The sequence below is a fragment of the Monopterus albus genome, unplaced genomic scaffold (genome assembly GCF_001952655.1).
Source record: "Monopterus albus unplaced genomic scaffold, M_albus_1.0 scaffold233.1, whole genome shotgun sequence".
NCBI classification, from domain to species: domain Eukaryota; kingdom Metazoa; phylum Chordata; class Actinopteri; order Synbranchiformes; family Synbranchidae; genus Monopterus; species Monopterus albus.
In genome coordinates, this window is record NW_018128113.1 from 74,920 (window position 1) to 88,486 (window position 13,567).

General features: G+C 42.9%; 1 protein-coding gene across 1 annotated transcript in view; it reads left to right on the forward strand.

Annotated features, from left to right (window-relative positions):
* LOC109971729 (growth factor receptor-bound protein 10-like) overlaps positions 1 to 13,567 on the forward strand; it is a 40,059-nt gene that overhangs the window by 18,041 nt on the left and 8,451 nt on the right. The window contains exons 6-7 of the mRNA XM_020620165.1: positions 9,322 to 9,478; positions 13,150 to 13,265. Of these exons, the coding sequence (XP_020475821.1) occupies positions 9,322 to 9,478; positions 13,150 to 13,265 (273 nt within the window). The remainder of the gene's footprint in view (positions 1 to 9,321; positions 9,479 to 13,149; positions 13,266 to 13,567) is intronic.

Here is a 13,567-nt window from a genome sequence, read left to right on the forward strand (position 1 = left end):
TTAAGGTTAGGACAAGTCTCCAGGGTATGAATGTAAGTCCATGTAAGGTGCCCACTAGGAATGAAGACAAATGTGTGTGTGTGGCCTGGTATTACTCATGTTGTGGAGATGTTAGTCTGTGTGGACTTGACTTTCCTTTGGGGACAAAAAGCAAGTCTCCAAAATGTAAATTATAACATATTAGTGATGATTTGATTTAAGGTTAGGGTAAGTGTCCAGGAAATGAATGTAAGTCAATGTAATGTCCCCTGAAGTAATGGAAACACAACTGTGTGTGTGTGTTGTGAAACCAGCTGACTGTCCTGTTGTGTTCAGGTCAGAGCAGCATGTGTTGACTTTGGCTGTGGACAGCCTTTCCTTCCATTACACAACAGCTCACCCTTGGTTATCTGAATGTATGTGTGGGTGTTATTGTGGAAGCATTATTATCAATCACATGCACACACAGACAGAGTGATAGACATGTTTTGCTGTGGAAGGAGGCGAATGTTGTCTCCAGGATGCTGCAGATGGAGTGCAGATTTCCGTAGTGGAGCTGGGAATATGGCTGGGAACGTCTGCAGGTCGGATCTCTCTGAACCTTTGAATTTGTCTGCTGACTCCAGGAAGACAGGCGCCCGTTTCCAGTTCACACGCTTCAGCCCTGACTGTTAGCATCTCTGTGTGTGTATGGTGTGCGTGGGTGTATGAGAGAGTGCACGTGTCGCAGTCTTCCCCTTCCTAACCCCGGTACCGGTAGAGCCTCCTGTCCCAGGAATGTTCCATCCCTCTCAAAGATGTTTTCAGGATGCCCACCCTGAACAATAAGTTATTTTAGATGCTTACTCACTCACTCTCTCTATATGCACACACACACACACACACACAGATGGCATTATTCAGTTCACATGCACATACATGTGATAAGGTAAAGTATTATTTTTTGCATTTTGTTGACATCTCACAAGCTCTGGAGTCTGAAGAGTGAGCCTGCACTTTGTATAAAGAACCTTTAGTGTATAAATGAGTTGAGAGCTGAACAGATGCCTCATGTTTCCCACAACGTCTTTATTTTGTCATTTAAGTACTGTCTTGTGTGAATAAACAGGCAAATAACCAGTCAGTACTTGTTATAAAGATGAAATATGTTTGTGTTTTGTGGTTATTAGTGGATTTAGACAGTTTTAACTGTTTGGGGTTTGTGTACAGTATATGCTTTGTATCTGACATCATCACTGCTTTAATGTTTCACACTGATAATGGCTCAGGAGCCTGGCAGCATTGTGCTTTTTTACTGCCTTTTGCATGGCATGTCAACGGGTTGGAGTGGGAAGGAAATTCTTCAAGACTGCTTAATGGCACAAAAACAAGAAGATAGGAGCATTCTTCCAGGGCCAACAGTGATAACGGTTGTGCCAAAAGTTAAAAGCACATGGAAAGAATCATTTCTAACATTCCACCATGTTGGTAGTCAGCAGAGGGGACAAACCTGAAGAAGCAGAGGGGGTGGCTGGGAGACTGATAAATGTGCGACTGCGGTCATGGCAATGACTCACCCAGTATAAAGAAACACTTCCAATATAATCTGATTCTCAGTACACAATCAAGAAGATAATTTGACATTCATACATTAATGTTTAAAGAGGCTACATAATGTAGTGTGTAGTGCAATCATTGTCATTGTAAGTGTGTTAGCATGCAGACATTAGCATTTAGCTCAGAGGCCTCTGTGCCTACAGTAAGTTCTGCCTCACAGAGCTACTAGCATGTCTGTACATTCTTGGTTTTGATTAACAGTGGTAATACCGTAAAACATTAACTGATCCCCTTCAGTGGATACATATGGAACTGTTGTGTACTTTAAATTGCTGCAGTGCTTAAAATGAGCCATGAGCTTCAACTGACTGAATGAATATTCAGCAAGAGCAGCTGCAGACTGGCCACAGTGTGGCTTTTAGCTCCAGCTGTCAGTGCTTTAGTTGGCATGCAATGTTGTGTAGTATCATATGTAAGCTAATGATTGAGTATATTATGTATGGATATGTGCTGGTTGGTTTAGCTATGCAGTTTAAGAAGCACTGAGGATAGCTTACACAACAATGCAGACGAGACTTGCAGAGTGGGATGGTCTACAGACATGGCTGCATTGTATTTTCATTGGCATGGATTAATCATAGGATCTCCCTCCAGCTGTAGGGTTGGAATCTGAACATTCTTCTCTAGCTTCAGTCATCCTCAAAGGGATACACAGCTTATCTTATGAGCCAGTAAACCTGTGTGTGTGTGTGTGACATGGCAGGTTTATGGCTCGTATTGCCTTGATAGCATAAATGGATTTGTCCTTGGTGTATTATGAACAGGCTACTGTAAATAGAGAATGTGATGCTGCATCTCCATCAGATTTTAGAAATAAGTTTGGGGGAATACCTGTCTCATAGTAAATCTCATTTAATTCTTTAAATGGACTGTGGTAGGTACTGGGGCTAAAACTAATTCAGTAGTCTGTGTGTAGTTTAACTGAGAGAAGCCATTTTCCATACTCTGGGAAGCTGTGGCACTCTTACACCGTGCTGTTTAGTCATAGTACCCTGGCTTTCAGAAGGATTTGGTCTGGTCCTGTCTGTCATCAATAGGAAACGGGGTTGGTTTGGCATCATGACTGCAGCTGTAACGCAACTCCTGCTTTGATTTGTGGCCAGAGACGTGGCATTATGAACATTAGGGATGGCAGGGAGCCTCAGTGATTCAAGAGACCTCTCTCAGCCAAAGAACTTGGGTTCAAGCCCCCTGTGCTGGCAAGCATCTATCCTGATGAAGTAGCTTTGAGTAAGATATTGAACCACCTCCAGCTATGGGTTCACTGCTCTGTAGCTGACCCCAACATCTGCCCTCCCGGTGAAGCAGGGGTTTAATGAAAAAAGGGCTGTGAAAAAGTCAGTTTCTCATAGTTTGATATGCAGTGTATGGCTTGAATATTGAAATATTTATGCTTGCAAAAGTTTACAAAAGTTAAAGCAGATTAGAAAAGCAGGAATCATACAATGGTGCTAACTACAGTCTGATCAACTGGAGCTTTTTCTTTGTTATGTGTGCCTGAGGTAGTGTGGGTCTGTTAGTCCCCCACTTTGATCCAGACTGAAACACCTCAGGAACAGCTGGATGAAATTTCATACAGACATTTATGGTCCCCACAGGATGAATCCTTATACTTTCTATAAGGCAACCATGAGGTTGACATTTTTGTTTTTTAGTGACATTACTCAGCAACTACTGGATGAGTTGGCATTAAATTTGGTACAGACGTTAATGGTGATCAGAAGATGATTTTTTTTTTTTTTTTTTGTAATTTTGGTGGTTTATCTAGTGCCAGCATCAGGTCAAAATTATATTTATTGTAATAAAATTGTATTTATTATATTATAAACAATTTGTCCAGGATTTATGACTAAATATCCACAGATGTTAGCATTGACCTCATCTTTGTTTTGGGGCGGCTGTGGCCCTGAAGGACATCGTAGACCCCCTACTGGACCCCCTGCAGTTTGCCTACCGAGCAAACAGGTCAGTGGACGATGCAGTCAACATGGTACTGAGGCTGGGGGCGGCTGTGGCTCAGGAGGGAGGGGGGGTCGTCTGCTAACCGGAGGATTAGCAGGTCGATTTCTGGTCAACATTTTGAGCAAGACACTGAACCCCCAGTTGCTCCCGGTGATGTCACCGGTGTGTGAATGTGTGAGCGTTTGGAAGTGCAAATGGGTGAATGACCAAGTAGTGTGAAAGTGCTTTGAGTGTGCTGTAAAAGCATAGAAAAGCACTTTACAAGTATAAGACCATTTACTATCTTTGTGTGTTTGCCAGTTAGTAAATGTTAGCACACTGACGCAAACAAAGATGGTGCACATAGTGTAGTACACATTACACCTGCTAAACATCAGCACATTAATTAACATTGTGTTTGAGAGCATGTGCACATGCTCAAAGCACTGCTGTGTCCGTGTGTAGCACAGGCCCACTAGTCTGACTGTAGACTCTTGTTTTCAAATTCTTTGTTGTCTAATACATGCCTGGACTAATGTTGTGATGGTTTCACCATCCTCTCCTTGAAATGGCTGGTTGCTTGTCGAGATAAGTAAGCTTATAATGAGAAGAATATGTCACTTCTAACATTGATCAAGATGCTTTACTATAAATTGAAGTGCAATCACTCAACCTGGGTACAGTTCAACAAAATTGGACATCTCTGACTAAATGTCTCAGTTGGAGTGTGGTGTGTGTGTGAAGATTTCCAGAACGTTTGAATTACCTCCCAGCTGTAAATGTATTATATGCCATGGCAATGTGATGGTTCCTCAGGGAACAAATGCTTGTGTGACATGCCTGAATGTGGCACTGTCAAGCTAGATTGTGTGTTTCAATAGAGACCATAAAAATGCAACCAGATGTTTAAGCGACCTCAGAGGGGTCAGAGGTCAGCGTTGTTGGTACACAGTATCCAAGCGAAATTTTGATTGTCAATGCCAAAGCCATTTTAAAATTAAGCTCTTTAAATGGACATAAGATGTAAGTTTACTTCCTGAGGAGAGAGCTGACACGCATTGGTTCTTGGGAATATATTGGATAAGATCAATGATATTCCTGTGTGTATCCAAGCAGGCAAACTGGGGATGGAGAGCTCTGTGTTTCCTGCACAGACACATACTGTAAATAAAAGAGGACCGTAGATGGGATCTTTTTGAAGAAAATCATTCGCTATGTAAACTTTTCTGATAACTCATTCTGGTTTGCTTTTTAATTGGAATAACTGGCAGGTCAATATTTGACTTATGTTCTGCTTTATTGGATTGATTTGATCAACGCCCACATGCTGCGTCAGTGTCGGGTCTTTGAAGCAAGTTGCTCAGTGAGGCTTTGTGATGGCAGTCGACTGAGGTGAAATTGAGTTTGGCTTGTCTGCAGAGCCAAGGCTTGAAACCTGACCACTCAGACATGAAAGACAAGCAGCGCTGTAATACAGTAGACCAAGGTGGGAAGTCACTGGCGCAACCAGCAATCAAATGCTGACAGTAGAGATGGGTGTATTAGTCTGCTGTGGTCATCTCTAACAGACAGACAGCTATCATGTGGACATTTGTAGCAGCTGGTGTAATATTAACTGTAGGATAATCTAAAAACTGGCTTTTAATTTAATAGCCTTAGCCATTTAACACAGTGTGTGTAAATTAAAATGGTTACAGCATTTAGATTTAATATAAAGCTTTATTACTGTATGTAATCAGGAAATACAACAGGAACTGATTTTTTATTGTCATACAGGCAGGAAGGAAGAAAGAAGAAACTACTTTTTTTTTAACCAAGGCCGCAGCAAACATGGCTCACTGACTCACCAGGTCATGGCCCTGATTTTGAATGCTAGAACGTAGCAGGGAGATGTATCACTTCCTGTGGTTCAGAGGCATCTAAAGCATTGTGTGTGATCAGGTGCTGAACAGACTAGACAGTAGCTTGCCAGATGTTGTCATGGGGACAAATACCAGCCTTGGTCTTCCATGGTATTATCACTCAGCATATTTATGCTAAAGTGGAGCATGCAGCACCGCTGATCAGCCAGGGAAATAAACTATTATGTAGGCGTTGTGCATTTCACATTTAGTAACCACTTTACCAGCATAATTAGCTTCAATTAGCAATGTTTAAAGAAAGAAATGATAAAACCACATTATTCTTTTGATAATTCCATGTTTGTTGTTCATTTGTTTCCTAGGTTTGATCTGCTGTTTAAACTTGTAAGTTCAGCCACTATATGATTTTTAAAAATTTCCATTTACCACAATGGCTAAGGAACAATACATACATCCCAGAAGTTGTGCAGAGTTAAATGTAAAGTGTCCAGTGCTGCTCCTCCCCCAGTCTGCTCTGAACAAATCAGCATTGCTTTTCTAATCTCTGGGTTGTGTTACTGTGGAAGATCTGCTCTGCTTTAAAACAACCACATCACTTGTGTGTGTTAGCTTTTATGAGTGTGTACATATGGTGTGTGTGTAGCCTGATAGTTTTAGGGGCCCATAAACCTCTTGGTCAAGTGGGCCTGACCCTGATGCAGATTAGTGTTTGACCTCTGACCCTGTATATACTGTGCTTGTGTGTGCATGTGCCTTTGTTTATATGCACGCTAGTGTCTGTCGATGACCCCTTAATCTAATGTGCTCTGGCTCCAAGCCCTCTTTACCTCTGTGTGTGTGTGTGTGTGTGTGTGTGTGTGTGTGTGTGTGTGTGTGTGTGTGGATGAGTGTTTCTATAAACAGCACAGGAGACCAATAACCCTGTATGTTTCCACCCCTCACCCTCCACTGATGGAGAGAGTGAGAAGGAAGTGGGGAGGGGAAAACAAATGGGGGCGCAACAAGACAAGGTAAAAGAGAAAACCTAAATAAAGGAGTATGTAGCTAAGGATTTTTATCTTTTTAGGGTAGAAATTGTGGTTGAAATGATAAAGAAGTACATGAAGAAATGGAAATTAGAAAGAAAATGATAATTAATCAAAAAAGGAAAAAGCGGCCTGCTGCTTCTGTATGACACACAAAGTGAGCCTGGTATTTCTTCCTTTTCTCCCCCTCCCTTCTTTTTCTTTATCTCTCTCGTTGTCTACCTCTCCTGAAGCTGGGCAGATTTGCTGAGCAACCACCTCCCCCCATCCCTGCGTTACCCCTCCCTCAGCTCAAACGCCCAACACATGATGGTAAATGGTCTTATACTTGTATAGCGCCTTTCTACACATTTACAGCACACTCAAAGCGCTTTCACATTATTCAGCCATTCACCCATTCGCACTCCCAAGCACTCACGCATTCACACACCGGTGACATCACCGGGAGCAAAGTGTCTTGCTCAAGGACACTTCGACATGTTGACTGGACAAGCCGGGAGTCGAACCACTAATCCTCCGGTTAGGAAACGACCCGCTCTACCTCCTGAGCCACAGCCGCCCCCATACAGCTTCAGATCAAATCACCCCACTGTTTTCTTTTTTTAAAATTAAGATTTTCAGCTGCATTCACTGCAAACCTTGAAGCCATCAGTGTGTGATACACATGTTGCTCTGGTCCTAACACTCTCGTATAGTATTTCACATACAGCTGAGGAGGAGGAAGAGCAGGAGGAGGAGGATAAGAAGAAGGGAGGGGGTAGAAATTGAAACCGTCAGGCAGCTCAAAGAAAATGTCAACTGATGCATAAGAATAAGGTGTGTGTGTGTGTGTGTGTGTGTGTGTGTGTGTGTGTGTGTGTTTAGAGATTGGTTCAGTACTTTGAGTTTGTTCTGTCTATCTGTATGTGTGTGGAGAGAGAGAGAGAGAGTTGTAGGCATGTTTTAAGGAGAAAGACTTACTTTGGGTGCAGCAGCATCAGTATAAGGAATTGACAGGGATTTTTTGGGGGGGGTGGGAAGAGAGTTGGCATGATGGGATTTGAGCGCAGTCCTGGTGATAAGAGTGTAGAGTACGTGACAGGTAGCTCACCATTTAAAAATCCCATACTGGGTTAATCCAGTGTGAGGAAGAGGAGGAGGGAAGAGGAGTGGTGGCTCATACCACTCCTCGCAGCTCAGTCTGCCCAGCACGAGAAGAAGGGGCAGGCTGTCTCTCTCTCTCTCTCTCTCTCTCTCTCTCTCCCTCTCTTGCTCTGTCTCTCTTTCACTCTCGAACTTCCTCTGTCACTTCCTCCCTCCTCCACCCTCTTCCCTCTTGCCTTTCTTGCATTCTCCTTGCCAGTCTGTCCCTACCTCTCTCTCTTGTTTTTTCTCCTCGACTTCCTTCGCTCCCTCTCTTCTCCTGCTCCTCCCCTCCTTCTCTTTCCTCCCGTCTCACCATGTCACTGGAGAGCGTCTCAGTGTGAAAATGCCATCCTGCTCTCCAGACTGTTGCCTCTTTCAGGCTGTGGAGGTAAGAGACTTGTGTGTATTTGTTTCTTTCATGTTTCTGGATGTCCATTGTGAGAACTGTGTGTCTGCGTGGTTATCAGTGTATAGAAATAAGAATCCTTGCATTTTTCCCCCTCTTGATGTTTCCAAAACTTTTCTTCAACAAAACCCATGCATCATGAATTTTTTTTTTTTTTACCCGAGCATGTGGGGACAGAGGAGGGAGTCTTTTGGATCTGTAGGGGCAGAGAGAGCGCCATGTCGTTGTTGCTTTTGGAGTTTCTCTTTGCTTTGCTGGTCTGGTGCTTCTGGTGTTTTGTGTCATTTCTAGGCCACAGTAGCTGTCATTTTTTTGGAGTTTTGTGGCTTTCCACTTCTTTGGTGACATTGACTTCATTTTCCGTGCCCCCTCCCAGACCCTCGCCCATCACCAGCTTTGTGTCTTGTTTCATGGAATTTTCAGCAGTTGTTCCCTGGTGGTTTTGTGCAAAATGCAGGGCAGCAGAATCCATGCTGTGAACAGAAGATGTTAAGTATGTGGGTGTGTAAGAATACACACAAACATACACACACATACGATTTCATTCTGTATGTGAAATATAAGCTCAACCTTCTTTGTGGCATGTAGGCACTCTCTGATGTTAATTAATGTTCTTGTATTTATGTCTGTGTTTGTATATTACGCTGCATGCGTGAGTGCGCTTTCTGGTGTGTGTGTGTGTGAGAATCTGCTCATACAGGGGTGTGAAGCAGCTGGTCTGTGGTTATCTGTACAGCAGCACACTCAGAAGGCAAAATTACACCTGGTTTAAATGTTGCTTTGGGTACTTGGATGAAACAGTTCAAAATGGCACAGCAGTGGGAGGTACTACTCTGGCTTTGAGCTGTACGCACTGGCTGTGCTCGGCGGTGACATTTCTTGGGACAAAACGCGACGTGTAAATGCACCTTGTTACTTCAATGTCCTACTGTGAATATGTGTGTGGTGTTCCTACTTTTGCAACCGTGGATATTCTTTCATGTGACAGTAAACACGTCATTATGGGTCGTGCACAAGCAGGTTTACATCCGTATTCACCATGTGCAGTGTGTATAAGTATGTTTAGTTGAGCTGTGGACAACAGGGTTGAGCTGAGAACGCACAGGCCTACCGACTTTTCCTGGACGTCATTTTTAAATATTTTCTTTTTTCAGTGCTACTCATGTTGGAATCGCAGAATAACATGAACAGGACTTTTTAAGGGTGGACTTGCCAAAGCACCTTATGGAGGTACATGTAGCCTCAGACCTGTTCCATTCTCCCTTTTCTCCCGACATTCAAATTCCAGACAGCAACTCAGGATGCATCATGGCTTAGACTTTTTCCAGCTTGTGGAAATATGACCTTCACTCTTGTTGCTTATCATTTTTCTCATGTATGTTTCCAGATAGTGAAGGTGTGGAGCGAGGATGGGGCCGGTAAAGTGGTGGAGATCCCAGCAGACATGACGGCCAGAGATGTCTGTCAGCTCCTGGTCTACAAGAGTCACTGTGTGGATGATAATGCCTGGACACTGGTGGAACACCACCCCATCCTCGGCCTTGGTAAGGATGCGTGTGTGTGTGCATCCAGGTGCATTTGGAGCACTTTATTGGATATGGTTTTTTGTGTGTGTTTTTTTTTTTTTTTTTTTTGCACATCATCTCTACATTGTGCATCTGCTTATACATGATGATAACTTCCAATGAGGCAAACTAAAACTAAAATCTGTTACACTATCAGTTATATACTCCAAAAAGTGCTATCATTTTTACTCTTACATTAAAAGGTGGTCTTTCTGTAGCAAACACAGACTGTGACACATACCAATGTAATATGTCGTGGCGATTTATATCAGTACCGTATATAAGTTGTCCTGCAAGTGAAAAGATGGGTAAGATTCAGTAGAACTGGTTTCCTTCCACTGCATTCCTGTATGTTGGTCTGTCCTGGGCTTTTAGGAGTATATGTCTTTTCTGCAGGTGTTTTAGTTTTGTATGTGTGTTCTTACCTGTACCCCTTGTGCGTATCTTTGCATAGGTGAGGATACTCTCTTGTGTGTATGTTCACTTGAGCATGGCACGTATGACCTGGTGAGGGAGGTGTGGCAGTCGTAGGATTAAATATTTTCCATGTTCTGCTTCCGTCTGTTCCCTCCCAGATAATTCACTCAGGGAGCAAGAAGGGAAGAAAAGACAATCACAAGACTTTGTTTCTTCACTTATGCAGTGTCTAATTTTGAAGCTTTATTGTTTTTTTTTTTCTGCGTCCGTCTTTGTCCTCGGTTAGGCTTTCCTACACCCGAGTCATATTTTTAGAGTCAAAGGACTGCTCTATGCTTTGCTGCTTGATCTGGGTTTCTGGAAAAAAGTGCACTGGAGAGATGGAATGTGAGGTGAGGAGAGGGAGGGAGGGAAAAAGAGGAGAGAGAGAGAGAGCGATGAAGGGAGAGAGAAAGAGGGGGAAGGGCAGAGAGGTCTGGACTTAGGCGTCATACCAGAGCTCCAAGGAACCAATCATGGGTCTCTGTCGGACGAGCCCCTAGCTATCCTAGCGAATCAATCTTTCCTTTAGCCTCCACAGGAAATTCCCCTGCTTGCAGCCAGTGTGCTCACACACACACACAGGACCCAGGCATTTCCACCCTGACACTGCAGCCAGAATACTTCAGCAAAAACAGTGACTAGAGTTTCACCAAAACATCTGCACTATATGAGTGTCTGTGTGTTTCCATGCACAACTGGAACATCTGTCATCAGTTCCTTATCAGGCTCCTTCTGAGATCATGTGCCCTGAACTTCAAGAAAGAACAGAACACACACACAGCTATGCACATAGAGAAAGTAATTGGACCTGTGTGGTGCATGGTGAGAAGGTTAGGCCTATGTGAGCTCTTAATGTGTGGCTGCGTGTTTGTCTGTGACTTGTACATTGCCTATGGCTTCGCTGCTCTCAGCAATCAGCCTAAATACATGACATCATCTTCCTGCAGTGCTCCTCCTCCCCACCTCTACATCTCATACCACTTATCCTCTCCACCTTCACCTCCTCCCTCCCTGACTCACAGTGCTTCCTCGTTTCACAGCTCCTCCTCTTTTAACCTTTTACTCCCTTTTTGTCTCTTAGAAAGTGGAAATTTTGTGGGTATTGTATAAACTGTAATAGTACAGTCATGGCCAAAAATATGGCCCCTCTCAGATAATGCACCACTTCTCCCAGAAAACTGTTGCAATCACAAATTATTTGGTATTCACATGTTTATTTCTTTTGTTTGCATTGGAACAATGCAAAAAAGCTGAGGGAAAAAAAGACAAATCTGTTATATTCCACACAGAGCTCCAAAAATAGACTGGACAGAATTATTGACATCATCAACCTAATATTTGTTAGCACACCCTTTGGACAGAATAACTGAATGAAATCAATTGCTTCCTCTAACCATCAGTGAGTTTCTTCCACCTATCTAGTGGAATTTTGGACCACTCATCTTCTCCCAGCTGCTACGAGATCTCTCCACAGCTGCTCTATGGGATTTAGATCTGGGCTCATTGCTGGCCACTTCAGAACTCTCCAGTTCATTGTCTGAAACCATTTCTGGGTGTTTCTGAAGTCTGCTTTGGGTCATAGTCCCACTGTAAGACCCATGACCTCTGACAGAAACCCAACTTTCTGACACTGGGCCCTACATTGTGCCCCAGAATTCATTAGTAGTCTTCAGGTTTCATAATGCCATACACACAGTCAAGACATCCAGTGCCTGAAGCACCAAAGCAACCCCGAAACATCAGTGAACCTCCACTGTGCTTGACTGTAGGCACCGTGTTTGTTTCTTTGAAGGCCTCATTTCATGTTCTGAAAACAGTAGAATGATGTGCTTGATCAAAAAGCTCTGTTGTAGTCTCATCTGTCCATAGGACTTTCTCCCAGAAGGTTTGTGGCTTCCTCCGGGAGGTTTTGGCAAACTCCCATCTGGCTTTTTTTTGTCTCTTTGTCCGCAGGGGGGCCCCCCGATTCCCCCTGGGACCCACTGCTGACACGTCCCTTGTCATTCAGATGGCGGTGGATAGTGCGAGCTGACACTGTTGCGCCTTGTGCCTGCAGGTCAGAGTGAACTTGTTTGGAAGTTGATCGAGGTTCTTTATCCACCATTCGATCATTCCTTCATTGCAATTGGTCACCTATTTCTCTTTCGGCCACGTCCAGAGAGATTAGCTACAGCGCCATGGGCTGTAAACCTCTTGACAATGTTGATCACAGTGGACACAGGAACAGCCAGATCTCTGGAGATGGACTTGTAGCCTTGAGACTGTCCAAGCTGTTCTCAAATCCTCGGACAATTCTTTGCTCTTCTTTATATTCTCCATGATCAGTGTGGTCCACACGACGCAAAGGCTGAATCAACTTTTCTCCACTTTAACTGGTTGCCAGTGTGATTTCTATATTGCCGCCACCTGTTGAATGCTACAGGGGGACTTTGACTTTGCTATAAATTCACATCATGGCTATTTATGAGGCTTAAAAAATATTTAAAAAGATGGAGATTCAAAAAAGGTTATAAATGCTATTTTGCTAGTCAGAAGGTCTAATAGAATAGAATGCCTTTATTTTTCATTGCACACTTGTGGCACACAAACATTACTGTAAGTTGACACATGTACAAAAAAATCTACAGAAATAATACATATAAAAAGCAAGTGTAAAGATACAAACAAGTGTAAACAGATATTTTAATCTGTCAACTCTATATAAGAATGCCAGTAGTGTGGATATTGATAAGACTAACTCTTTCCTATTTATGCCAGTTTCTACTGCCCAGATCAGTTTAAACTGATTTTCACTTTTATGATTTTTATGTTTTGGCATGTCAAAATGTGTTGTTTACTGCTGTTAGAGGACACTGTTTAAAACTGCTGACAGTAAACAAGGTGACAAGGATATTTGAATATGCTTTCAATATTAAAAATAGAAGAGAGAACAGAAAAGAGAGAAAGCGACATTCAGAATAGCTGCTGGTTCTGCAGATCAGCCATAAACCTTTAAAATGTATTTAAAGAACGGTGAAAGTTTTGTTTTGAATTTCTAATCCTAGTAAATTCAGATTATTAGCATGTGAATAGCGAGCTCAAAAGCTGTTAAACTGATTTTAAGATTTGGTTCACCTCTCACTCCATCCCTGACAAGTCAAAGACAGACAGTGGAGGTAACCAACACTGTCTGTCTGTGTGTCCTCTTGCAGAGAGATGTCTGGAGGACCATGAGCTGGTGGTTCAGGTTCAAGCCTCTATGAGCAGCGACAGTAAATTTCTCTTCAGGAAGAACTATGCCAAATATGAATTCTTCAGGAACCCCCCGGTGAGTCTCTCTCTCTCTCTCTCTCTCTCTCTCACGCTGACTGAAATGACCTTTCTGTGACTGGTTTGATTTAGCACACAGCCCCACACTTCCACATGCACACTGTCACAAGCAGCTTGGCTTCAGGCAGTTTTCCAGCCTTGATATGTTTGAACTGGAGCTGCTGATAGTTAAAATTTCATCCTCACATTTAAAACCTTTACATTTGATAGTTTTTAGGGAAAAGTTACAAGCACTCCATGTTTTCTGTCTGAATATTTTTTTTATATATATATATAAAATATCTACAAGTACTGGGGGAT